Source organism: Mustela nigripes, chromosome 6 (assembly GCF_022355385.1).
Source record: "Mustela nigripes isolate SB6536 chromosome 6, MUSNIG.SB6536, whole genome shotgun sequence".
NCBI lineage: Eukaryota > Metazoa > Chordata > Mammalia > Carnivora > Mustelidae > Mustela > Mustela nigripes.
Window position 1 is genome coordinate 6972079 of NC_081562.1, and position 26107 is coordinate 6998185.

General features: G+C 58.4%; 2 protein-coding genes across 2 annotated transcripts; one reads left to right on the forward strand and one right to left on the reverse strand.

Annotated features, from left to right (window-relative positions):
- Positions 1–9789, forward strand: PMM1 (phosphomannomutase 1). Its single transcript, XM_059401909.1, has 8 exons — positions 1–163; positions 3184–3301; positions 4347–4423; positions 4550–4641; positions 4856–4955; positions 7982–8057; positions 8764–8879; positions 9258–9789. The coding sequence occupies exons 1-8, from the start codon at positions 77–79 to the stop codon at positions 9378–9380; spliced, it is 789 nt and encodes a 262-aa protein (XP_059257892.1). The 5' UTR covers positions 1–76; the 3' UTR covers positions 9381–9789.
- Positions 9790–11544: 1755 nt separating this feature from the next.
- Positions 11545–22117, reverse strand: CSDC2 (cold shock domain containing C2). Its single transcript, XM_059401910.1, has 4 exons — positions 21935–22117; positions 13862–14160; positions 12570–12692; positions 11545–11988 (listed from the first exon to the last, which is right to left on the reverse strand). The coding sequence occupies exons 2-4, from the start codon at positions 14035–14037 to the stop codon at positions 11826–11828; spliced, it is 462 nt and encodes a 153-aa protein (XP_059257893.1). The 5' UTR covers positions 14038–14160; positions 21935–22117; the 3' UTR covers positions 11545–11825.
- Positions 22118–26107: the final 3990 nt, after the last annotated feature.

A 26107-nucleotide genomic window follows, 5' to 3' on the forward strand; every position in this document is an offset into this window, starting at 1 on the left:
CTGGTCTAGCCTCTTTCCCAAGCGGCTGTGGCGGCCGCATCTCTGGCCTCGGCCGCGCGCGCGCGGAGTTGCAGCCATGGCGGTCTCCGCTGAGGGCGCCCGCAGGAAGGAGCGCGTCCTCTGCCTGTTTGATGTGGACGGGACCCTGACGCCGGCTCGCCAGGTAAGGCCCCGACGTTCAGCAGCTGCCGTCGGGAGTGTCACGCGGACGCTCAGAGGCCGAAAGTGGTGACGCTGGACACCCCAGGACGGAGTGTGGGATGCAGCGGTCCCTGGTCCCTGACGCCCCAGGGCCACCCGCTGGGAGTGATGCGGCCCCGGCCCCCCATGTCGCAGCCCGCGAGTGTCTGCGCCCCCCTTCTGCCCGGGAGCGTCGGAGCGGGTGGGATTCTGGAGGGAGGACACTGCGAGCGGGGACCTGGCTTCCCTACCCCCGCTCAGGCTTCGCCTTGCTGAGGCCTGGTCCCCGGACGCCCCCGCCTCCCCAGCCCGGGCTCCCGCCTCTAGGACGCACCTGTAGCCCGAAACTGGCATCTGAGCCCAGGATTCTAGACAGGGTTCGGCGCGCACCCGAGCATCAGAGTCGCTATCTAGTGAGAGTCCGGGAGTCGTGAAGCCAGCCCACCTGACCTTTCCAGGCCCGGGCCTAGGTCTGATTTTCTCAAGCTCCTCTGCCACTTCACCTCCCACCCTCAGTTATGGAGGCAGGGAGGGCTCCTGTACCTCCCCGGAGGAGTTTTGGGCTCCGCCCACCCGGAGGTGAGAGTCACTGGGCCTGGTCTGGTCACTGTGAAGGTGTCGTGGCCCAGGGAGGGTGGGAGGACCACTCTTCTGAAGACTTGTCGCTGTGTTGATCCTCCAAATTCTGCCCGGCGCTCAGTGTTTCTAGCTTTGGATCTCACCCTAGATGAGCCCCTAGACCGATTCTCACCAGCTGGGTAGTAAATAGGCAGGCCTCTTTCTGGACAGCCCTGAGGCTGTTCCACCCTCCAGCCAGGCCATAAGGGACAACTGGGATCCCCTAGAGCAGGGACCCGTAGGGCTGGGTTGCAAGGCAGAGGCTGATGGGAAGCCAGGTCTTAGCCTCCCCTCTTAGGTCCTAAATGGCACCCCCTTCCCTTGGATTAGGCTCTGGGAACACAGGGAGAGGTCAGGCTGCTCTACTGCTGATGAGGGAGCAGGAGGCTGGCTGAGGACAAAGCAAAAGCTGGCGCCTTGCACCCCCTCTTCACCCGCTCCCCTCCATATGTGTAGCATCCCTCAGGCCGGACCTCAGCCCACCAAACCTCACCTAGGTTCTAGAACTTCATCACTGCCAGTAGCTCCCAGGGTCCTCAGGGATGGGAGAAAGATGACCGTGGAGGGGGGTGGCAAGGTCTAAGGCACAGCTCCAACCCCTCCCTTTGACCCTTTGCTCCACTGACCCACCAGCCCGGACGTGTGTTATTGCTGGCCACCTGTTAATGCCAAGCTCTGTCCTTAGTGCTCTTGAAAGTTAATTACCAGGGAACCCTGCGGACTCTGTCGAAAGATCATGTGACTAGATCTGGGGTTCCTAAGTTCTAGCCCCACATGGTACAGAGATTACTTAAATAAATAAATAAATAAAAGCTAATTTTTTTAGATATTTTATTTATTATTTGATAGAGACACAGCAAGATAGGGAACACAAGCAGGGGGAGTGGGAGAGGGAGAAGCAGGCTCTCTGCTGAGCGGAGAGCCCCCATGTGGGGCTCGATCCCAGGACTCTGGGATCATGACCTGGGCTGAAGGCAGACGCTTAACTACTGAGCCACCCAGGTGCCCTAAAAGCTAATTTTTAATTATATACGTATTCACAAACACATTCTCTTGTGAAGAATGAAAACGTAACAGAGATGCTAAAGTCCCTTCTGACCATGTCAGGATCCCAGACCCACCTCCACCCCAAAGAAAGGTTGTTACCGGTCCTGTGATTTCCTTCCAGACCTTTGTCTAGATCTGTTTACTCAGAACAAATATTAAGCAGTTTTTGTGGCCTTTTTTTTCTTTTTTAAGGTTTTATTTATTTATTTGAGAGAGCGAGAGTGCACAACCAGGGGCAGAGGGAAGAGGGAGAAGCAGCCCTCCCTCCCCCGCAACCAGGGGCAGGGGCAGAGGGAGAGGAAGAAGCAATTTCCGTTGTCCACCACCACCACCACCACTGCTGAGCAGGGAGCCTGATGCAGGGCTCCATCCCAGGACCCTGAGACCATGACCTGAGCCGAAGGCTGATGCTTAACAACTGAGCCACCCAGGCACTCACCCCCCACCCTGCCTTTTTTTATGAATAGTGTCATACTGTGTGTGCCTTTCTGTAACTTGCCCTTTTTTTTTTTTTTTTTAAAGATTTGTTTATTTATTTGAGAGAGAGAAAGCAGGGGGAGGGACAGAGAGAGAGAGAGTGTGTCTCAGGTAAACTCTGTGCTGAGCTACCTGTTTTGGACAGTTAACAGCATGTCTTAGGGACTGTTGCCTGTTGGAAGCACAGGCCTGCCTTGCTCTGTAACCACAGGGCACCATTTCAGAGCAAGTGTTTCCCTTCTCGGGTCAGCAAGCTTAGGAGTTGTTTGCAGGTTTTCACTATGATAAACCACACCTCAGTGAACCTCCATATACACCCAGGCAAGAGAAGTGGAAATTCTGGAGGACGGGGTGAATGCATTTTAAGCTCTCTTGCAAAATTGCCCTACAAAGGGGCTGCACCAGTTTACACTCTCAGTGGCAGAATTTGACAAGGTCATTTCCCTACAGGTATTGTCGGCTTTAAATAGCCGGGAACCTGAAAACGTGGAGTGTAACTCATTAGTTTTCATTTCCTTGGGGAATCTTCACATGATTAGTTAACATTGAATTGCTTGTTTGTTTCCAAGCAATCGGGATGCACTATCTCATTTAATCTTAGCACGGACCGCCTCCAGCGGTTGCTACTGTGATCCCCATTTTACAGATGGGACAGTCACTAAGGCAGAGAAAGCAAAGCCAGTTGCCCGAGAACCATCTGCAATTGAGGGACTTGAGCGAGAGTTTGAGGTCTGGGTTCTAACCTTGAGCTACCTCAGATTCAGATGGAACATGGGCCCCCTTGAGCACTGTGTGTGGGTTGAGTGAGGTCCCAGACCTGCTAACAGCCAGAAATCTTGTGCTTTCCCCACTCCCCTGCAGAAAATTGACCCTGAGGTGGCTGCCTTCCTGCAGAAGCTGCGTAGTAGGGTACAGATCGGTGTGGTGGGCGGCTCCGACTACTCTAAGATTGCCGAGCAGCTGGGAGATGGGGACGAAGGTAGGAGGAGCACCCAGAGCCGGCTCCACAGTCCAGATGGGGGGAGTTCGGGAGGTCCCCGATCCCTTGCGCCTTCAAAGACCCAGCCCCGCTTCTGTGGGGCAGAGGGAATAGAGGAAACAGTCTGATAGCTCCCTCACGGACTCACAGGGAGCTCCGGCCATGTGCCTGGCACTGTGGCAGGCTTTGGAGAAAGGGCAGGGAACAAAGCAGACAGGATCTTGCCCTGGAGTAGTTGACATTCTCAGCTCTCTCTGCTGAGTCTCAGGTTTCCTGTTTAAAGTGCACATAGTCAGTTACTGAAAATGACCATGTGTTGATTTCTTTTCACTGCATCCTGATGGCCACACTGTAGGGTGGGCACAGTTATCCCACTGAACAGAGGATTCTGAAGTCACCCGGGGAAGTTGTTATAGCCCCAGAGCATCTGTTCTCAGCTGACTTCCAGGTCTCAGCACAACTGAGGCACATCCCACCAGCTCATGAACTAGAAAATTTACCTGACTTTTACCTTTTCCCCTGCCCCCTCATGCATCCCATCAGCAAGTCTCAAAATATCTCCCTGAGGACCCACCACTGCATCTCGAGGGCCGGCTCCCTCCTGGCTGTGCTCCCGGAGCCTCTCCTCTTGCCCCCTCCAGCCACTTCCTGTGGCAGCCAGAGCTGAAAACTCCTCCATACAGCCCCCCTTGCAGAATAATGATGGAAACTATAAAACAAGGTGGGAGCCTCAGGACCGCGGTGGCTGTGGGAGCATGGCAGAAATGGCGCCCTCTGCTGGGGAGTCTCTCGAGGCTGCAGGATCTTGGAGTGGGGAGGGTGATCCAGGCAGAAGCACCTGCGTGCAAAGGCCCGGAGGTGTTGACCAACTTGCTGGCTTGTTTGGAAAAAAAGTTGAAGGTGAAGACCAGAGAAAAGCAGGTTTCGGATGGAACAAATGGGCTTTGAATGCGAAACCAAGGAGTGTGAGCTTTATCTCTCCACTTGGCTCTGGGGGCTTGGTCTCACAGTCTTTCTTTCTTCCCCGCTTCCATGTGCCCTGAAGTCATCGAGAAGTTTGATTATGTGTTTGCCGAGAATGGGACCGTGCAGTATAAGCATGGACGACTGCTCTCCAAGCAGGTCAGTGCCCCTCAGGGCCTCAGCCTGCGACACTTTTCCATAGCGGCATAGCCTCTGATGCCTCAGTCCCGGGCTGGGGGAGGGCACTGTGCCCGCTGCCCTCAGAGCCCCGCGTTCCTTGCCCAGACCATCCAGAACCATCTCGGGGAGGAGCTGCTGCAGGACTTGATCAACTTCTGCCTGCGCTACATGGCCCTGCTCAGACTGCCCAAGAAGCGGTGAGCCCTCCCAGCCTGCATCCTGCCCCGCCACCCCTGTCTCAGGCCTGAGGGAGGACAGGGCCGGGTCTCCTGGATGCCACCGGCAGGCGCTGGGGCCCCAGCTTATTGCTGTGTGGATTCTTGTCCCACCTGAGGTCTGAGGAGGCCGAGGTCCCAGATGGGGCTGGATTTGAATTCAGGGCTGTCCTTCTCCCTGCCCCTGTACCGCCAGCGGAACCTTCATCGAGTTCCGGAATGGCATGCTGAACATCTCGCCCATCGGCCGGAGCTGCACCCTGGAGGAGCGGATCGAGTTCTCCGAGCTGGACAAGGTAGCCCCCGCGCGCAGCCTTAGGCTCTCAGACCTTGGCCACTCAGCCTCTCTGAGCCTTTCTTTCTCCTTAGCAAGATGGATCAGTGCGGGGGTCGGGGGTGGGAGTTCTGATTCAACCAATACCCTCTGGGACACCCATCCCGAGCCATGGTCTAGGCACTCCATGTCTTTCCTGTGTGGCTGGTTTCCTTCCCTTGGTCACTGGCATCAGCAGCCATCACTTGCCTAAGCCAAGGGCATCATTTCTACCTTCCGCCCACGTGGGGGCCAGCCTCTCGAGTGGCCTCAGATCTGTTCACCTGTGTGTGTCTCCCCCCATAACCCCCTGCCAGTCTGTTCTCCAGCGATGCCACTGAGAACCTTCTAAAGCCTGTCAGCTCCCCCCACGTCCTGCTTACAGTGCTTCCAACGCTCCCCTTGCCAATTGGCAGTGCCCCAGCCCCTCCTCTGGTGCCCTGAGCCCTGAGGGGTCTGCCCAGCCCGCACCCACCTTTCAGCTTTCTGTGCATCTGTTCCTAGAACATACTGATACTTCTCTCGCCTTCCGGTACGCGCGCCTCTGCTAAACCTTGACTTGCATTTTGTGTGTCATCTGCACCGCCCACCCTGCCTTCTCAGGAGTAAGGCCAGCCAAGCCTCTCGCCACTGGCCCGTGTCTGGCCTTCTCTGGCCTTCGCGGTCTCTGCTCCAGCCACGTCCTCCTTGCGGATTCTGCAGGCGCAGGTGGAGATGGAGACGGCTTCAGGGCTGTGCTTGGGCTCTCCCCCATCCCTGCCACCTCTGCTCGGGTGTCCCTTTCTCACTCCATCCAACCTGGCACCCCTGCCCCTGCTCCCTTCCTGTCCTGCTTCTCCCCGGGCAGCCGTCGCCACCCTCTAGTACACTCTCTCAACCTACTTTCCAAATCGCGGATACTGTCTGTCTCCCCCGCGGAAGCTGTAAGCTCCTTAAGGGCCAGCTTGGCATGTGCCCAACACGTAGCAAGTGCTCGAGAAATCGTTTCTGAATGAATGAAACAGGTGGTGGTGTCCCATTTTATGAATGAGGAAACTGAGGCTCAGAGAGGGGAAATGACTTGCCAAGGTCCCATAGGAGGTGGCTGAGGTTTCCTTGAGGGTGGGTGGGACTCTCGGGGATGCTCACTGACCCCCACCTCATCCCAGTCCATGTCCCAAGGCTCAGGGGAGACACTGCCCATGGGCACGGAGACTTTTCCTTTTGGGGTGGTGAAGACTGACCATTGGCAGAGAACCCTTCCCACTCACATACTGAGAGGTGGCCCCTACTCAGGCCACCCAGTTTCCAATGCCAGCTCCACCTCCTGCTTGCCAAGCAGCCGGGGGCTTTGCTAGCTACTGTGTGCCTCTGTTTGCACATCTGTAAAGTGGGGGTGAGCACAGTTACATCCCATGGGCTACCGACCGGGCGAGTTGGAAGTTTGGCACACACTAACCCTTCCAGCAGCTTCCAGGGTCTTTTCTTGTCTCTCTGGCTCTTGTTCTCCCCCTTCCGGTCTGAGGGGAAGGCACAGACTCCCTGGCCTGTGTGACCTACACCAGCCAGGATCCCATTTATTTTCTTCTTTTCTTCTTCTTCAGTCCTTCGGATCCCAAGGGCAGGTAGCCCCTTTCCTTAGACGAGGACACTGGGGCCATAGGCTGACTAGCTCAAGATCACAGTGCTGGTTCTTGCTAAGGCTAGACTTGACACACAGGGCTCTTTCTCCAGAGACAGGAAGTATACCCCTTCTGGGTCGCCTGGGGCCCCATTAACTCTAACTGTGGGCCCACAAAGTGGCCTCTGGTGGGGACTCTGGCCTCCCTGGGGGACCATTTGCCTGCTGGGAAGGTAAGGCCACAGTAGGCAGGGGTCTCACATCCCACCTTTCTGCTTGTTAGGAGAGGGAGGGAGGTAGGATTCATTCATTACCTCTCCATCCTATAGCTCAGGAAACAGGCTCAGAGAAGTCAGGCGACTTGCCCACGGTCACACAGCCAGGCCTGGAACCCAGGAGGCCTGCCTTTATCTCAGATTCGGCCATATCTGGCCTTATAGCTCATGTCCTCCCTGGCCCACTTCAGGTCCCAAACTGTTGGCCACTGCCTGCCTCTCTCGGTTCCAGTCCTACCCAGCGCGGACTGACCAAAATGCAGTCCTAGGTACTCTACTCCCAGGCTTCAGCATCCTCAGTGGCTCTTGGTCCCCCAGGATGTGTGCAAGCTCCCTTCCAGGCCACCTGTGAGCTGACTGTCCCTCCAGGCTCTTGCTGCTGCTTTGGGCACAGCGAGCCCACACTGCATGAACCTTCTGTCCTGTGGCACTGGTCCCCAGCACAGCAGCCAAGGTGCTGCCCCTCTAGGCCCTGCATGGCTCCTCCATCTGTGGCCCCAGCGGGGCCAGGCCAGGGGTCCTTGAGTGCATGTCTCCTTAGTCCGAGTCTCTAGATACACTGCAGACTTGCAAGATCCTGCCTGAGGAGTCGGGGGCAGCAGGGGGCTCCTGGGCACTGCCCAAGTCCCCAGACCCCTGCACACCAGAGGTGTCCAGCCGGCACACATCGCCGTGTGGTTGGGCCCATGGCTGTGCCTGGCATCCTGCTGACCTTACTCTGAGTACCCACGGCCACTGCCGCGTAGTAACAGGGCTCCATGTGCTCGTGGCTCCTCACACTCATTTCTGGCATCTGGTTTGCTTTGTTGAGCTGGGCAGAGCCCATCCCCTCAAACTTCTCCTTCTGCCCCGCTCCAAGGCCTCCTTCAGATACCCCGCCCACACCCCCCAGGGACAGGATCCGCCCCTAAGTTCAGTCATTGACTTTCTGGATTCAGGCCCTGGCTCTGCCACTGAGGCTGGCTGACCTTGAACAGGGCACAGCCATTCCCTGAGCCTCAGTTTCCCCATCTGTGAAGTGGGGATCACGATATCCACCTGGAGACCTCTGAGCCCCCGGCAAGTTGTGTGCCCGGCACAGGGCCTGGCACACGGCAGCCCTGGGAGCCTGAGTGTGCTCCCTCCCTCCTGCAGAAGGAGAAGATCCGGGAGAAGTTCGTGGAAGCCCTGAAAACAGAGTTTGCTGGCAAAGGGCTGAGGTTCTCTCGAGGTACGTGCTTCCATTCATCCCGTGGAGGGTCTGAGAGCCTGGCCCGGCCGCCAGCCCCAGCCTAAGCCTTCCTGCCCCATAGTCCTCCCCACCCAAACCCAGGCCATGCCCTGCCTCACCCAGTTGCTCAGGTCAAAAAACCAAAGTGTCTTGTTCAGTGTTTATCTCCCTCACCCCTTCCCAAGGGCAGTGTCCTAGCAAGTCCCAGGGCCCTGCATCCAGAATGTTTCTGGAATCTGACCGCGGCTCACACCTCTGCCACCAGCAGCCTCTTCTCAGGCTCTGGCTGTCCAACACCACTGTCATAGTGTCCAGTGTCCAGGGATGCTCCCGGGAAAGCAGACCATGCTGGACCCCAGGACCTGCGTGGCCACGCCCCTGCACGGCCCTTGGCCTCCTCTGGTGCCCTTCTTCGCCTTGGGTTCCCTGCAGTTGGCGCTCTGGCTCAGGCCTTAGCTCAGTGTTCCCTCCCAGAGAGGTCTCCCCCGCAGCGCTGTGTGGGGGAGCTTCCGGCTCTCTACCCCACTACCCTGAGGTGGCCTGGCCTGTTCATCACCTGTTCTGCCCGCCAGGATCACAGCTCTCAGTGAGGAGCCTGAGGCTTCCAGGCCCTGTGCCTGGCTCTATGTAGGCATAAATGCAGGATCTTGGCCAAGTCCACCCCGTGGGCCACGCCACTGTTAGCCTCGTCTGCCACCCCCCACAGGCGGCATGATCAGCTTCGATGTCTTCCCTGAGGGCTGGGACAAGCGCTACTGTCTGGACAGCCTGGACCAGGACAGCTTCGACACCATCCACTTCTTTGGGAACGAGACCAGCCCCGTGAGTATGGCTCAGCCCAGGTGTATTCCACTCCAAGTCACCCCCAGGTCAAGGCCAGGACACAGGGGAACAGAAACCTCCCTCAGGAGACCCCTGGAGAACAGCCAGTGTTCCTCAGCCCCATTACACAGATTGGAAGGCTGGGGCTAGAGCTGCCTGGACGCTTGTCTCATGTCACACAGCAAGTCAGGGCAGATCTGGTGAAGGCTGAGAAGGTGGGGTTCTGGGTGGTTCTGAGGGGGGCTGGAGGAGAGGCAGCTCTGCAGGAGCCAGTGTGGGGAGGGGACCCTGTGGCAGGGCACATGCTGGGCCTCAGCCCTGGGAACCTCCTCCAGGCACCACCTACATAAGTGCCTTCCTGCCCTCCCTTGTGCGCAGGGTGGGAATGACTTCGAGATCTACGCTGACCCCCGGACCGTCGGCCACAGCGTGGTCTCTCCGCAGGATACTGTACAGCGATGCCGTGAGATCTTTTTCCCAGAGACCGCGCATGAGGCGTGACCAGGGCCCATGCCTGCTCGTAGGGACTTCAGAGAGCTCCCCCCAGGCCTAAAGAGAGCCCCTGGCCCCGATGGTGGGGGTTGGGGGATGCCAGGCCCCTCCTCCCGTGGCTCAGGATGCCTGCCTATGACCTGCTCCAAGGCCTCCCTTGACAGGGCCAGGGTCCGCACGGACAACTGTCCGCAGCTAGTCAGCTCCTGGGGGGACCGGCTCGGTCCTCCACCATCACAGCTGCTGCTTGTACTTGTGAACAGGACAGATTTCGGTCTACGCTGCAAGTAGGCCTGTGCTAATGTTGGCACGAGATAGAGCCCGCCCAGTTTGCCTGTCCCAGGCAGGGTGCAGTGCACCGGGGAAGGTGCGTATTTGCCAGAACTTTCTCTCAAACATTAAAGTTCCTGGAACAAGGTATGGTGTCGGCTCTGTCTGAATGCGTAATTGGCGCCCATCATAAGCCACGGATGTCCCAGCCACCCCTTGGCAGGTGAGGGAGCGGAGGCAGAGCTGGCAGGGACTCCCCGACCCCCTGCCAGGTCACACAGGAAGTCTTCGACCCACTTGACAATGGGCCACTGAAGCCCTAAAACAGGTTAAGTTTGGGGTACTCTCCCCAGGCGCCTGCCCCAGGACCCACAGACGGAGGCAGCTCTGGGCCAGGTGGAGTCACAGTTGAGGGTTTATTGCCAGTGTTAGGAAGGATGGGGGTTGGGAGGGGGTCCAGGTGGTTTGGACACTGTGGGGCATGGGTTTGGAGGGGCACAGCCGCCCCCTGCCTCCCAGGCAGCCCTGATGCTGATATTACCACATCTTCTGTCCTGGCTAGTGCCTAAAAACGGGGGGTCTGCTCAAAGGAGGGAGGCTTGGGGGCTCCCAGGAGTTAACCTGTACCCATAAACCTTCTGCCAAGGAAGCCAGGGAGTCCTTGTTCCTCTGGGGCAAGTCCTCGGGCCTTGTCCGAACAGCTGGGCTCAGACGAAGTGGTCAGGCTGGGCCATTCCATTTCTCAGCAGCTCTGATCACCCCCCAGCCTGGTAGGGACCGACGTGTGGTGCACGTACCCCAGCTCATTGCTACCCCGCGGGCCTCGGGGCACCTGCAGTACTGGGGATCCTTCTAAACAGATACCCCTCATCTTGGGCATTTGAACCTGTTTTACTCCCAGACCCGGTCTCACAAGGATCACTGTCCCTGGCAGGCCTTTACTCGACCCCCATTTCTTGTACCATCAAATGGTGTGTTCTCTGGGAAGGAGTGTGGTGGTGATGGCGGGGGTAGTGGAGGCAAAGCCTCTCCTTTCTGGCCTCCCAGGCCACACCAGCCCCCTCACCCGAGAGCCAATGCACACAGACACATACACGCACAGACGCACACACCTTAAGGGACCCAATGCACGAGATCAGGACCATACCCCCCAGCCGCTGGCCTACTGGGGCCAGTAGTAAGGGCTGAAGCTTCAGGGAGAGAGTCCAGCAAGGGGCTGCGGGGCTAGTGGTCTTGGGCCGAGGGCCAGCCTGTGGGTGCCCCTGCCTGGCCCTGCCTGGTGGGGTCCTCAGCAGCCACATCTGGGCATGGGCAGAGCATCAGCGGCGTTTGTGGGTCAGGGCGAGGGGGATGGTTCCGTCCAAGCCGGGGGAGACGTGCCCCCACCCCTCCACAGATCCGTGTCTCCCGAGTGGTGGTGGCGTGGCTCAGTGCAGCCCAGGGGAGGGGACACGGCCTTGAGCTCACAGAGCCATTGCCAAACTGAGGAGGCAGAGGGACCATGGCCGGCAAAACTGAGACCCCAAAACCGCCTCTGCCCTCAGCTCCTGCTTGCCTGCCTCTCCGGGACGCTGAGAGGAGGGAGCAGGTGGAAGGAAGGGAGGCTGGGCCCGTGGCAGTGAGGGGGGGTCTGACTCCAAGGGTGACCCTCTTCCCCTGCCAGAGGCTGGGAGGCGCCCCCAGAGCTCTCGCTGGCCAGGCTTCTGAGGGAAGGGCTGCAGGCCACCGTGGGAGGCCCCAGCCCAGGGGGGAGGGGTAAGGAGCACAAGCAGAGTCTGGTCCCTGGGCCAGGCCTGGAGCAGAGGCGAGGGCAACACGCTGGTATGGACAGCAGCCCACCGGGGCCCGCTGCCTCCCGGGCCCAGGCCCGACGCAGGCCCTCGGGCTCGGTGGACAGGAGGGCGAGAGGGTCCTGTGCGGATGTGGCAGGGAGGGGAAGCAGACAGCGGACAAACAGGCGGGGCTGGGGGCCTCCCCTTGGTCCAGCTCACGCAACAGTCACGGGTCACGGGGGGGCGGATGGAGGCACGTGCTCACGGCCACAAGCACAGACAGACAGACGTGTATGCTGAGGCCGCCCAGGGGACCGGGCCAGCCAGTGCAGCGGGGCCTGGAGCCCCCAGCTGCCCATCTACCCTGTGTGGCTCCCCACCCGCCCGGCGGCTGACACGCGAGCCCCCCAGCCTAGGAGCCCACGACCTGGCCGGACCACGTCTCGTGGGGAGTATGTGGGGCCAACTGGGTGAGCACCACCTCCACGGCCTGGAACTTCTGGTTCTTGGGTGGGATGGGGCACATCTTGTAGGTCACCTCGTCGCCTTCCACGGGCACGTACTCCCCCTCGATGCTGGCGGGCAGGAGAGCGGCGTCAGCCCAGCAGCGGGCCCCACTCCCAGACACCCGCCGCGGGCTGGCCTGAGGGTGGCCTCCCCTCCCTTCTCAGAGCTTCAGCTCTCTAACTTGTAAAATGGGACTCCGAAATGGTCCCTCCTGTCTGTGCTTTTTGGGGATTGAGACACGAAAGGCAAGGGAGGTCTGGAGGCCTAGAGAAGCTCAGTGCCCTCCCCAGGTTTGCCTGGCACCGGGGCTGGGGGCCAGGCCTAGGTCAGCTCTCCCATGCCCATCTACCTTCCAGGCCGAAAGACCCAGGGGCTGGCCCCGCCCTCTCAGTGCCCGTGATGCTGGATCCCAGGGCTCAGCCAGTAGTTCCCGGGGCTTCTGGGGCCGGGATGTCCCCCCCCCCAACCTGGTCCAGCCTTCCCCTGCTCCCCCTCCCACGCACCAGCAGCCCCTGCGACAGGAGGAGAAAGATGCCAGGGACACAGACTTCAGCCAGCCAGGGTACAGGCCTGGAGAGGCGTTTCTAGAGGCCTTGCCAGGAGCCTGCAGTAGGGGCCCAGCCAGGAATGTAGTGGGGGAGGGACTCACTCAGATACATGCACAAAGATGTCCTCGGATCCATTCTCGGGGGTGATGAAGCCGTGGCCCTGTGAGCGTGAGAACTGCTTACAGACGCCTTTGAACACGGGGCCAGCCGAGGCCCGGGCTGTCCTGAGGTAAGAGTAGGGGGATTAGAGCTGTGATCTGGGGACTCCCCTCCCTGGACTCCCACAGCCCTCCCTGGCCATGTCTGCCTGTAGAGCCTGTCCCAGGGCTGTAGAAAGTCCTCCCCAGCCCAGAAACTGCACATGGTAATGCTCTGTCATGGTCCCATTGGACAATAAGGAGACTGAGGCCCAGAGAGGGCAACTGGCTCTCCAAGGGAACACAGCAAGCAAATTTCCTGACTCCCAGCCAGTGCCCCTCTCTGTGCAGAGCACCCTTTCCTCCTGAGACGATTCAGGTTTACATGGGCTCCTGCTGTAAGACTTCTGAGTGAAGAATACCGAACCTGAACTCGAATACCTCTCAAAATGGGGAGCTCACTACCTTTCGAGGTCACGGTATCCTATTCACTTATTTGTCCCTTACCCACTCATTTATCATTTATCAAGCATCTGCTCTGTGCCCAGCCTTGGGTTGGACACAGGGGACAACCAGTCCCATCCAAAACCTCTCCTTTAGGGACACCTGGCTGGCTCAGTCGGTGGAGCACGTGACTCTTGCTCTCAGGGTTGTAAGTTCAAGCTCCATGTTGGGTGTAGGGCTTACTTAAAGCAAAAACAAAAAATCTCTCCTTTGGCCAAGACAAGTCAGTCCGCCTGTGATCTCTCCAAATCGCCTCTCCCATGTGACCCCAGCCAGCGAACTACCCCAGAGGCCCAAGTCTGGTCTCTGTCTAGCCCACCCACCCCTCACCAGAGGTCAGTCCTTGCTTCCATTTTGGTCCAGGCTGACCCATGTACCTTGAACACCCAACTTCCTTCTTCACCTAACACGTCCTCCAAACCCACTAGGACCTCATCCCCCCTGATGCCTGACATTGTGTCCTCTCTCCCAACCCTGCTGGGTGGAGGTGAACTGTAGACAAATTCCTTCTGGATCATAGACAGCTTATAGGCAGAGACTGTCTTATTCACCACTGGATGCCCTAGTCAGATGCTCAGTAGATCTTAGTGGAGTGAAGAATGAATGAATGAATGAACACAGTAGTTTCTGGAAGGTCCATATCCAGCTCCCTTGAGTCCTTGAGTGAGGACAGCAGGGGTTACACAAGGATAGGACTGGAGCCTTGTCCTGGGGAAAGATCCCCGGAGCCTGGGCGAGGGGCAGGTACTCACGCTGAATACGTCCTGGTCCGTTTGGTGGGCAGAGGACTGGGCAGGTCCCGGGACGAGACGCCGCCCCGCTCCCAGACCCGGCTGCCCTCCCGGTGGAAGGGGAAGGTGGGCCAGACAGGAGACTTGGGGGAGTGCAGTGGGGGCACTACCGGGGGCGACGTGGGTTCTGAAGTCATGGCGGGTCCCGCGAGAGAGCCCGGTGGGCTCCCAGGCACAGGGGCCGGTGAAGAACTTGGGCGTCCTTGCGGGCAGGGCCCGGCCTGGCCCTGCTCGGCAGCCGCACCAGCCACGGGCTCCGTCTAGAAGGGAGAGAAAGAGGCAGAGTTGAGTATGGGCCAGGCTGAGCATCTTCTGGACACCAGGCCGGAGCCTGGAGGGTTGGGCCGGTTCACCGACCCTCACAGAGTGACCTCAGGCCACTCATAGCCCCACACTGACTCAGAATCCTTCCCAGAAAGACAAAACGGTCCTATAAGCTTGCTCTGGGCTGAATTATTTCCCCCTAAAATTCCTATCTGGAAGTCCTAACCCCAATGTGGTGGTATTTGGAGATGGGGCCTCTGGGAAGCCATTTGGAGCAGGTGAGTGGGAGAGGGGTGCGGGGGGGCGTGATGGGATTAGTGCCCTTGGAAGAAGAGACCCAAAGACCTTGCTTCCTCGCCGCCACGTGGGGACACAGCGAGACAGAAGCTGTCTATAGGAAGGGGGCTCTGACTAGAGCCAGACCATGCTGGCTCCCTGATCTCGGCCCGCCAGCCTCCAGAACTGTGAGAGTTAAACTGTCGTTGAAGTCCCCCGTCCACGGTATTGGGTCACAAGGGATGGTCCAAGCTAAAACTAACCTCCAAGTCCTTCCAGCTTAAGGCTCAGTTCTCTAACTCCAGGGCCCTGGGAGGTAGGATGGGGAAAGCAGCCAGTGACCATCTGGAACACAGTTTGGCCCAAGTGTGAGCAGCTTCACATCCACACACCTGGGCTCGAATCTCAGCTTCGTCACTGTCACTTGGTGACTTCAACAGTTCCAGGAGACAGTGCAGGCTCTGGAGCCAGGTGACCTGGGTTTGAATCCTGCCTCCTGCCCCTAACCGGCTATGCAGCCTGCCTTGGTCAACGCTTTTAATCTTTGACTCAGTTTTCTGCACTGTAAAATGGGGCTAGTGCTGGTCTTCACTTGGCGGCAAGGTTGCTGTCAGGATTCAGCACCTCTCTCCATGCCAGGGCGGGGGCGTGGGAAGCCCTTGGGAACGCTGGTGAGTTTGCCTTAGCCCTATTTTCCTCTGCTCTGAAGTGAGATTGAGAATACTTACCGCGCAAGGTTGCGAGGGGTCACTGACGGAGTGTGTGACAATATCGGCATCTCAGAGATACCCAATGAATGGCTATCGTCAATGCTCAGCAGTAGAAATTCCCTCATCACCTGCTAAGTGCCCGGATGACCCTGAAAAAATTCACCCTATATTTTCCTCTACTGAGGAAGAGAACATAGTTCTCTCCCCACCGGGGCTGGGAAGTCTCAGACCCTAAGAGACGCTGCCGTGGAACCCCGGGGAGGACGGCTCAGGGTACCGAGCCGGGCTGTGGACGGAGCCCGGGGCCACAGTGGGGCCAGACTGGACACTTGGACCAGGAGCCCTCCAGCTCTGCCACGTACCAGCCGCCAACCTTGGGGAGAACTTCCACTGGCCTCAGTCTCCTCATCTGTATAATGCAGCTGATAAACCCTGCCGGACTCCCTCACCAGCTCCGGTGAGCCTTGGCTAAGCCTAGGCCTTCCCAGAGGCCCCATCATAATCTACAGTTGTGCAGGAATGAGGACGGGACTCTCCACCTCCTCAGCCCCCTTCTTCAAAGACCCTAGGGCCTAAGGTAAATCCCTGAGCCGCAACCCTATTTCTGGCCTCCATCTTGTGCCCCACCCCCACTCCGGCCTAGAATTTCCAGGGCAGAATCGCCCTGAAACGCAGTGTGGCAAGGGAAGGGAGAGCGGAGAAGTCACAAGATCCAACAGTGGGGCAGGTCTCCTGGCCGCCATTCAAGGTCACACAGCAAGTGGGACCCGTCTGGGTCAGGATCAGGAGCTGCTTCTGCCCGGCCTCCAGGTGGAGATGCGGCCTTCCTCCTCCCCAGACCCCCGCCCCGCAACATGCCTCTCCACCCAGGAGAGCTGCTCCCTCACGGCCCCTCACAGCTCCTCACAGCCCCCTGAGGCCGACGTGGGGTTTTTCTTTCCGAGCCTGCTCCAGGAGGCCGGGCCAGGTTTGGCATTTTTATTCCCATTTTTAGAGAGAAGAAAATGCAATCACACGAGAACTTGGGCCTGAGCGTTCACAGCAACATTACCCACAACAGGCCCAAAGTGGAAACGAGCCAGAAGTCCATCAACAGACAAGCGGAGACACAAACCGTGGTCTAGCCACAGAGCCGAATAGGATTCAGCCGTAAAGAGGAACGGGAGTTCCTGACACCGGCTGCAACACCAATGAGCCTGGAGACCCTTACGCCAAGTGGAAGAAGCCAGCCAGCCACAAGAAAGCACGTTGTGTGATTCTATTCATGTGACATGTCCAGAATGGACAAGTCCACAGAGACAGAAAGGACATCAGTGGTTGCCAGGAATTGGGGGGGGGGGGGGGTCATGGGGAGTAAATTCTAACAGGTGCAGTTTCTTTCTGGGGCGATGAAAATGTCCTGAGGTTGATCATGGCCTTGTTGCACAATTCTGTGCCTATACTGAAAACCACTGACTTGTCCACCTTGAACGGTTGACTCATACAGTATGTGGGTTATATCGCCATAAAGCTGTTATCAAAAAGGAAACCGGGCAGCAAAACTACCCAAGCAGTCCAAGCCAGGAGAGCAAGAGACGTCGGGGCCTCACACTGCCCGCTCAGGTGTCCCCTCCGCACCTGGGCACGGGTGGCAGGTGGACAGACGCTCCCCTTCCTTCTGTCCAGAAAGCGGGGCAGTCCCAGCCTGCCCACTGCACAGTTTTCCCAGAGCTGGTATTGTGCTTGGTGGTGACAGCCGGTGCTGGGAGGTCGTGGGGAGGAGGGGCAGAGGCAGCCCACAGCCGTTACCAGGGAGACACAGCTGAGCCAGGCCCTGCTCTGGCCAGGCCAGCCGGGTCTCCCGACCCAAACGAAGCCTCTTGCAGGGAAGGGGGAGAGATGCATTGATTAATTACCCAGGGTTAGGGGTGAGGGAAGGCCCCTCTCCCTTCCCCTCCCCAAAATGGGTTCCCCATAAGGGACTAGGCAGCAGAAGAGAGGGGGATAGAGTAAGGGCAGGGATAGGCCTTCCTGCCCTCTGGCCCCACAGGCCTGGCTGCTTCCGGCCCTTCAACCCCACCCCAAACACTGGCTCTGCGCAAGCAGCCCACGGCTGGCCTTAGGAGAGAGGGCTGGGGGTGCAGAAAAGGCCGCCTCCAGGGGGGCAGAGGGTGCTGCTTTCGGATCTCCCCCAACTCCCTCCTCTTCTGGAAAACGGGGAGTGCCGGAACCGTCCTCCAGAGCTCCTGTGAGGATGAAATGGGAGGCAGTGCGGGGGAGAACAGCAGGTGCTGGGCGAGAGGTCGCCCCTCCCAGACACGGCTGCTAAATTGGGCTTAGGGGGAAGAGGGAGTGGGAGGAAGGAGAGCCCCAGCGGAGCCAAGCCAAGCCCAGCCCCACCCCCCTCTTTCCTGTAACTCAAGGTCTTGCCCACCTACCAGGTCCCTGCCCTGCCCCTCAGAGCTTCTCCCTTATTAATTCCTGTTTCAACAGCTGCCCTCATGACTACATTTTGCAGAGGAGGAAACTAAGGCTCAGAGAGACCAAGTCATTCACTCAAGGCCACACAGCAATTAATGTCTGAGCCAGGACTAGAAGCAAGGTAATCTGACTCTGGAGCCCTGAGTTCAGGCCCTGCGTTGCCACTGAGTTGCTGTGCGACCTTGGACAGGCTTCCCCTCTCTGGGCCCTGCCAGAAGAGAATAAGGGGACACAGAGCAAACTTCCAGTTCAGACCCTCTCCCCAGGGTGTTGCTGCAGAAAGGAACCAGTAAAGACAGGCTTTTATTGTCTGAATGCTGTATCTAGTGCAAAAGTCTTTACAGAGGTCACTCTCCCTTCCGAAATCTCCCAGTGGCCCTGAAAGGTTGGAATTTCCATCATTTCTATTTTACAGCTAAGGAAACTGAGGCTCAGGGAGGTGGAGTGACTCACCCAAGGTCACACAGCAGGTGAGTGAGAAGAGCCCAGATTCAGCTGAAAGCAAATGGTGTTCTTAAATTCTGCTCCTGGTTCAGCCAAAACACGGCTGGAGTTTTTACTAAAAGACCTTTCCCTGAGAACTGAAGGGGAAAATCAACTCCCCAAAGCCGCGAAACACATGAGTTTGAAGAAAGTTTGTTTCAATTCAGGGTAAAGCCCAGCCCCCAGGGGACTCGGTCCTAGTGTCTGGGAGCACATGTGGCCCAGAACGAAGCCCTTCAGAACGGGCTGCTGGAGGTTCGAGGACAGGTCGGGACCATTTCTGGCCTGGGCTGGACGCCAGTGACCCTCCCTTTCTGAGCCTCAGTTTCCTTATCTGTCCGAGGGCTATTAGTGGCACCTGTCCCGTGTGTGGGAGGGGCTGAGGGGCCGCTGTATCGACGGTCCCCCTGTGAGGGCACGTCTCCCTGCCCATGTGTTCTGGCTCGACCCTTCCGGCCACGCTGGTCTGTATTTTTCTGCATGAAGGCCAAACCTGGCCATTCTGCGGACAGAAGGACTAGGGGAGGTAAAACCAGAACATCGGGGCTGTTCAGAGGTAACCTGAGGCGAGGCTGTGATACAGTGTGAGTCAGCCCTGTCAGCAGGTGACCATCGTCCTGGTGCTGGGGCTTCTCCAGTTCTCAGACACCCCAAAAAGATGGGGCAGGCAATGGCTGTCAGAGTCCTCTCTTGACTGTGAGAATGTCTCTGGTCTGGGGCAGAGTAGGGAAAGCCGACTGGATCAACCCCCCAGTGCTGTGTGACCTGGGCCCGCCCTTGACCCTCTCTTAGCCTCACTTTTCTCCTGAGCTGCTTGAATCATCACTGGCCCAGATGCCTACTGAAGGTCAGTCCAACTGTCCTCTGAGGCTGTCAAAAAAACACATGTAACTGCAAGGAAATTGCTTGCCAGGCACTGGGACCACAGGCACAGGAGGAGGGAGCCCCAGCCTCCAGGGGGAGGACCAGACTGACCAGGGCACAGCGTGGGAAGTCCGAACGTGACAAGAGGCACGGCTACCACATATAGATCGTTAGCCACATGGCCGTGCTCTGCCAAGTCCTTGGCCTCATTTCCTCGGGAGGTCCCCACAACAGCCCTACGTGACAATGACTGTTATTAGCCCCATTCTTCAATAGAGTAAACTGAGGCCCGGAGAAGGAAAGAAGCTACCTGGGGTCACACAGGTGGTCAGGGGAGGTGCTTTCTGCACGTGAGACTGTGGGAGGGGGGAGGAAAGCTCCCTGACATCTCCTGCCCTCCGCTGGTGAAGGAAGAACGGGGGTGTGGAAAAACTGGGGAGTCAGGCCTTGGGGTTCTATTTCTGGCTTTGTGCCGACTCAGACTATGACCTTGGGTGAATCACTTGCCAACTCTGGCAAGCCTCAAAACAACTCCCCCAGTGAGTATGTCCCAGCCCTGAGCCCCCACGTGCAGGAGCAGCCACGGGCTGGAGAAGGTACAGTGGCTTATAAAGGGGAAGGACACAGGGCACTGGATGGCGGTGAGAGGGCTTTCTCAATGTCGGGGTCTTATCTACGGTCGGCGGTCCTAGGAGCAGGAAACAACCTCAGGACCACCAGCCAGAAGCTGGCACCTCCCCAGCCCCTCCCCCCCCAGCCACCCAGACAGTCCTTAAAATACCTCAGTGCCAAAGCTGCTCCAGCAGCTGGAGGTGACCTAATTAAACCTGGTTCTTCCCCCTCCTACAGTGTGTGCGTGCGCGTGCATACACGCGCGCGCGTGTGTGTTTGTGTGTGCGCGCGCATGGGGGTTAGGGGCTGCCCCAGCCTATATTTGAGCTTCATGGAGACCTTTTCACTCTCCTTGTCACATGCCCCTACTGCCTGGGGGAGGGGCCACCCTGAGGAAGGCCTTCGGGCTTCCTTGGCACCAGTGAGGGTAAAGATGCCAGAATGGGCCCCGCAAGAGCCGTGTTCACATCCCATCTCTGCCAGGCTGTGTGACCCTGAGCAAGTCACTTTCCCACTCTGAGTCCCCTAGAGAGAGGAAAGGATTGGTCAAAGTCACACTTAGAGTAGCTGAACTCAAATCAGTGTGACCTCAAAGCCCAGAGCTCACCGGGGTGCCAGCTGCCACCCCAGTGACCATCATTCCACCTGCTTTGGAGCAAGGGAGAAGCCCCCCACTACTTGTTGTTCCCTACCTGGCTGCTCTGCGTGGACAGGGGCCCCAACTGCCCCAAGCCCCCTTCCCACCAGGCTCCGGGACTTGGCGGTGCTGGCGGTGACCCCGAGACACGACCCTCTCACCCAAGCCCGGAGCGCCCTCTGCTGGTGCCAATCTTGGGGCCCTGCCTCCAGACCCGCCCGCGGGTGTCCCCTCCCCACAGGCTGGCAGTGTAGGTCCCCCTATTCCTCCCTCCAGAGCCCCTCCAAGGCCAACGGGCATCCGTGAACATTGCCAGGCCTGGCAGGGGACCCCGTGACCCAAACTGTCCCCGGGCCTTTCCCAGGCCTCTCTGTGACCAGTTCCTGCTCAGATCTTTTTTTTTTTTTTGGAGTGGAGGGACACAGATCCGGAGGGGTGGGACAGATATGGGAAATAGATGCTGGAAAGGACTTCAAGGAAATGGTGGGGGTAGGCGGGTGGGGGGGAGTCTGGGTGAAGGAAACATCCAGAATTTGGAGGGGCCTCTGGGATGCAGTCAGTTTTGGGGAACTGGCTCCCCGTTCTCCAAGGGGCTGCAGACTGCCCCTCCCCATCGAGAGCCCGGTTCTGGAGCACATCCAGGTGGGCACGGTGCCAGGCTCTCAGGGAGGTTGCCCACCCTCCTCCCGGGCGCACTTCCTCCTCCCCTCCCCCAGCCCCAGCGGCTGCAGCAGTTCACACTCCGTATTTATTATTGTTCTCGCGCCGCGTCCCTCCCCTCTCCCTGGGAAGAGCCTGCAGGCTGGCAGCTTGGCAAGAACCTGCTGTCTCCCTTGCGGGTGCCAGCATCACCCCTTATCTCTGCCCGGACTCCCTGTGCCCGGGCAGGCCACTCAAGGACTTGGGGCTAGCCCAGGCTGCCCCGAGTCCCAGCAACCCGCAGCTGGGGGCCAGCAGCCCCGGGCTCAGCACCCTCGCCTCTCCACCCCCCCACCCCGCCGCCCCAGGGTTGCACCCTGGCAAGGGCGGAGGTCAGAGCGAGACCAGCAAACAGGGGAGAGGAGTGGCCTTGGGAGAGGCGAGAGCTCTGGGTGGGGGCTGCTCGGAGGCGAGGATAATTACAAGGAGCCGCCTCTCCAAGCCCATTAACACAATTATCCCCATCGCGTTGGGGACGAAATAGAGTCAGGACGACACAGCTGCTCCAGGTCCGACTGTCTGCCTGCCCTAAATGGTCGGTCCCCGGGCCCCAGCCCCGAATTCCAGGGGGACGGACACATGCCCCCTGCTGCATTGTGCTCCGACCTCTCGGCATCGGGTCGGAGCACAATTATTCCCCAGTCATTTCTCTTCCCCCGTTCCCAGACGGGAGGCTGCGGCTTGGCAGGTGTCTGCTGTTCTCTGCCTCTTGGGCCAGACACAAGTCCCAGACACAGACACAGACACACAGACCCACACACACAGACACACACACGCCTCACAGGGAGCCACACGGCCTCGGCTCCTCTTGGGGGCTTGGAGGAAGGAGGGAGAGAGGGAGGAGGGAGGACCGGGTGGGCTCCTCCACAAACCCTCCAACACCCTCCTCTGTAAATGGAACGGGGCTGGGCCAGCCCCAGGGGAGGGACCCACCTTCCCAGCCCCGTCGTGTCCTACCTCCCCGCGTGGTCCCTGCCAAAGCCAGTTTCTCGAGCTGGTGTGCCCTCGCCGCCCCGTCCTGTCCCTTACCTCTCCGGGGCAGCCGAGGTCCAGCCACCGCCTCCCGCAGCCGCCTTCAGCACTCTGCCTCCCTCTGGCCCTCGGAGCTGGCCAGCAGGGGCCGGGTCTGAGATGGGTTGTGTGTACGACGAGAGTGTGTGTGTGTGTGTGTGTGTGTGTGTGTGTGTGAGCATGCGGCACCTCGAGCCCCTCACTCACTCACACACGCCCTCCTCCTGACGTCAGGAGGAGCCGGGGGGAGGGACGGGGATGGGAATTTGTACTCCCGGCTTAAAGGGACCCAGGGCCCTGCTGCCTCGGGGCCAGACACCGCCTCCTGAGTCAGGCGCGGACGGGGTGAGGGAGTTTTAGCTGCGTCTCTCCCGGCCCTAAAGCTTCTTTTTTTGGAAAGTGGCTTTTATTGTCAGGCTGGGGTATAATTTGCCCTGCCAGGTGGGAGTAGCTGCTGAGGAATGCGGGGAGGGGGGGTGCGGGGCGGCGGGGGGAGGAGGGAGAGAGAGAAGCTGGGGCAGCCCGCATTCCTGGCAATTAGAGAGCTGGTGGGTGGGCGTGTGTGTGCGTGCGTGTGTGCGTGCGTGTGTGCGTGTGGGTGGGGGTGTGGGGGGTTGTGGGGGGTGTACAGGAGACTGTGCTGGGGGCCTCGGGGTCTGGGCCGGGGGTAGTGGTGAGTCTGGGAGAACAGAGGAGGGGGAGGAGCCCTCTCTGAGGGAGCCCCGACAAGGGCGGGGCGAGCCCCGTTTTGGGGACTCTCAGACCTTCCTCTGCCCTGTGGATCCACAGTGTCCCCGGCCACCATTAGCACCGACACTGCTCAGGTCTACCCCTTGCTCGGTGGAGATCCTTTTCTGCAATTATAGGAGCGCCTCTCCTTCTCCGGCCCACAGTGGACGATGTTTCTGTTGAATTGAATTGAATTCAATTCAATTCAATTCAACTCAACTCAATTCAATTCAATTCAATTCAATTCAATCGAGAAGCCCCTAAGGGAGTGATAAACTTGCTTCTCTCTCTCTCTCTCTCTCTTTCTCTCTTTCTCCAGGTCGGATGACCCCTGCGCCCTTCCCAGTGCCCCTGTCTCCACATCAGAGAGACCCTGGGTGTGGATCTCCGCTCCAGCATCCCCAGGCCCGTGATCACTTGGGAAAATCTTTTACGGACTCTGATCCTCCGCAGCCTCTCTGCAAAGAAGGGAAGAAGGCCCTTTCTCAGCGGTGCTCAGTGTTTGCAGAGCAGTCTGCGGTTAAGCCTCAGGCCCCGCTAAAGAGGCCTCCACCTGGGGTTTCTGTTCCTCCCCACCCCTTCTCCTAGGCCTCAGCTTGGCGAGAAGGAAGCTTTCCCGCAAGCATCCTTCATCCTCCTGAGGCAGGCTGGCATTTGAACAGAAGTCTTATTAAGATCAGAAGGAGGAGGGGGTCAAAAAGGAAATGATTGAGAAAAACGCAAATAACAACAGCCAGTAAGACGCACTGAGGGCTTCCCAGCGGGCTCTGCCTCGCCCAAGGCCCACAGCGGTCCAGCCATTTATGACCGCCGCCCCTGCTCTGCTGCTGAGGACGTAAGGCTCGGGCAGGAGGAGGGAGTTGCCCGTGTTCATTATCTGGCTAGAAAGATATTGAACCCAGGGCTGTCCAAGGCCACCACAGATCCCTGCTCTTCCAGAACCTCCCAGAACAATCAGGCTCGGACAGGCTACGTTTCTGATCCTGCACAAGAGGTGGGGATCCTTGTGGCCCATCCGCACCCGAGGCCTGGAGTTTGGATTCTGTTCCACTCACTAGACTGAGAACCCTCCCAGTGGAACCTCACCCGGCTTAAACCCTTCTCTTCTTTCTTGGTCTTCCTCTCTTCCAAAGAGAATCATAGTTTTCAAAGGGCCCACACGAGCACCAGCTCACATGCTGCTTGTAACAGCTCTGGATGAGGAGGGGCACCTGGGTGGTTCAGTGGGTTAAAGCCTCTGCTTTCGGCTCAGGTCATGATCCCAGGGTCCTGGGATCAAGCCCCGCATCAGACTCTCTCTGCTCAGCAGGGAGCCTGATTCCCCCTCTTTCTCTGTCTGCCTCTTTGCCTACTTGTGATCTCTCTCTCTGTTAAATAGATAAATTTTAAAAAAAATTTCTAAAAAAAAATTAATAACAGCTCTGGATGAGGAAATGGGCTGGGAGAGATGGGGGACCTCGCTGAGTCAGCCAGCGCGGAAGCGACAGAGTGACAGAACAGGCTGTGGTCCCATCCTGTTCTCACACTCCAGGAGAAGGGCCAGGGCTGGGGTCCACGCCTGCGATCTCCCCGCCCACCACCCACCGTCCCTTCTCGGGGGAGTGGCCCCGTGCTTTCATCTGGGGACTGCCTTCTCTCTCCCGAGCCACAGGAACCCCATCTGCGCATCAGAGCTGGAGTCCGGGAATTGGGTTGGAACTTCAATGCCAAGGTCGGCTCTTCGCTCAGCTCCTGAGTTGGCGGAGATTGGACCTTGGCTGTTGGTGGCCGAGCTGTGGACTACAAGCCAATGATGGGTCAAGAATGGGGAGCAGCCAGGGGGAGCTTTTCTGAGGGGATGATGTTTGAGCTGAGCCCCAAGTGACAAGAAGGAGCCAGACTTGCCAGAATCCAGAGAGGAGGCTGGTGTGGCTGGAGGTGGTAAGGGAGGTGAGGCCGGGGTATAGGAGACTCGAGGCCAGGAGGCAGGGTCTGAAAGACCACCTCTGAGAGCCCGAGGCCTGGTCTGCTGTGGGCAAGGACAAAGCGGGGGCCACATGCCCGACCCTCACTTTGTGGCCGGCCTTTCTCGGAGGGCCCACCCGCTGCCGGCAGACACGAGTGGGGGCTTCCAGGCACCCTGAGAGCCGTGAATGAAGGAGGCTGGGCCGAGGTTTGAAGCTGTGTTATGATTATTCCCGACAATGAGGAGAGGGCACAGCTGTTCATTGAAGAAATGAGCAGCCCGTGGCACCACCCACCCACCCACCAGCCGCTGAGTAACAAAGAAATTGTCTGCTTGAAACCAGGGGTTCTGCCGCCGAGGCTATTTTTGTGAAACGCTGAGAATTCAAAAGCTCATCTCCTCGAAAGCCTTCCTCGCCTCAGAGAATCTGGAGGTGGGTAAGGGGCAGAATAGCCCGAGTCCTACTAATTCCCTCTGACTCACAGTTCCCACCCTGTGACCCGCTGCCAGCCCACCCACGGGGGCCAGGCCTGGGCCTCCCTGGCCTTGAATCCATAGATGCCTTAAGATACATCCATCCTTAAGACGTGGGTGCCACCCGTTGGACGGACGTGGAAACTCAGGCACAGAGAGGTAGAGAAACTTGCCGGGGATCACACAGCTGGTGACAGAGCTGGGATTAAATCTCAGGAGTTCTGGCTTCATTACCTTCTCATTCCTTCTGCTACACCACACTGCCTTCGAGATTTCGAGATGTCTTTTCGGTCCCCTGGATGCCCATCTCCTTGGCCATGGGACTCTTCTCCAGCAGGTTCTAGTGATTTTGCTCCGTAGAGAATGGTGGCTTTTCCATCCTCTCTTCCTGTCCCCCGGCCGTCTTGTCCAGTCCGACCACCGACCGCCCTTCTGCCAGAGAAGGTCTATTTCTGCAGCTTGGACCACGTCCTTCGTTCATTCATTCAAACATCTGACAAATATTTATTGACCCCTCGGGCGGTCTAGGCTGGAACACAACAGTGAACCAGACAAATACACTCCCTGAGTTTATAAAGCTTATGTCTTATCTAGGAAGAGACATAATACCAAGTATGCAAACGAATAAATGTATAGCCACAAATTATGAAGACAGTACAGAGCAGGGTTTGAAGAAGGAGACAGGCAGGACTGAATCTACCCACTGAGGGCTGAGAGAGGCCACTTGGAGAAGGAGAAGGGGCCATTTGCAAGCTGATCCCCAAGGGTGAGAAGGAGCCTGCCTTGTAAAAAGCAGGGGAAGAGTGTTTCCCAAACAGGGAAGAGCATGGCTGAACTCCCAGAGGCAGGAAAGGCTGCTGCATGTTCCAAAGGTCACTGATGTGGCTGGATGAGGAAAGACGGAGGAGGGCAGGGTCACACTGTGTGTGTGGGGGGGGTGCTGGCAAGAGGTCTGCTCCTCACCTGAAATGAGATAGGAAGGCGTGACGTGCTCCTGACTCCAAAGAGTACCCCCAGCGGTCTCACGGCTCCGTCCAGGGTGA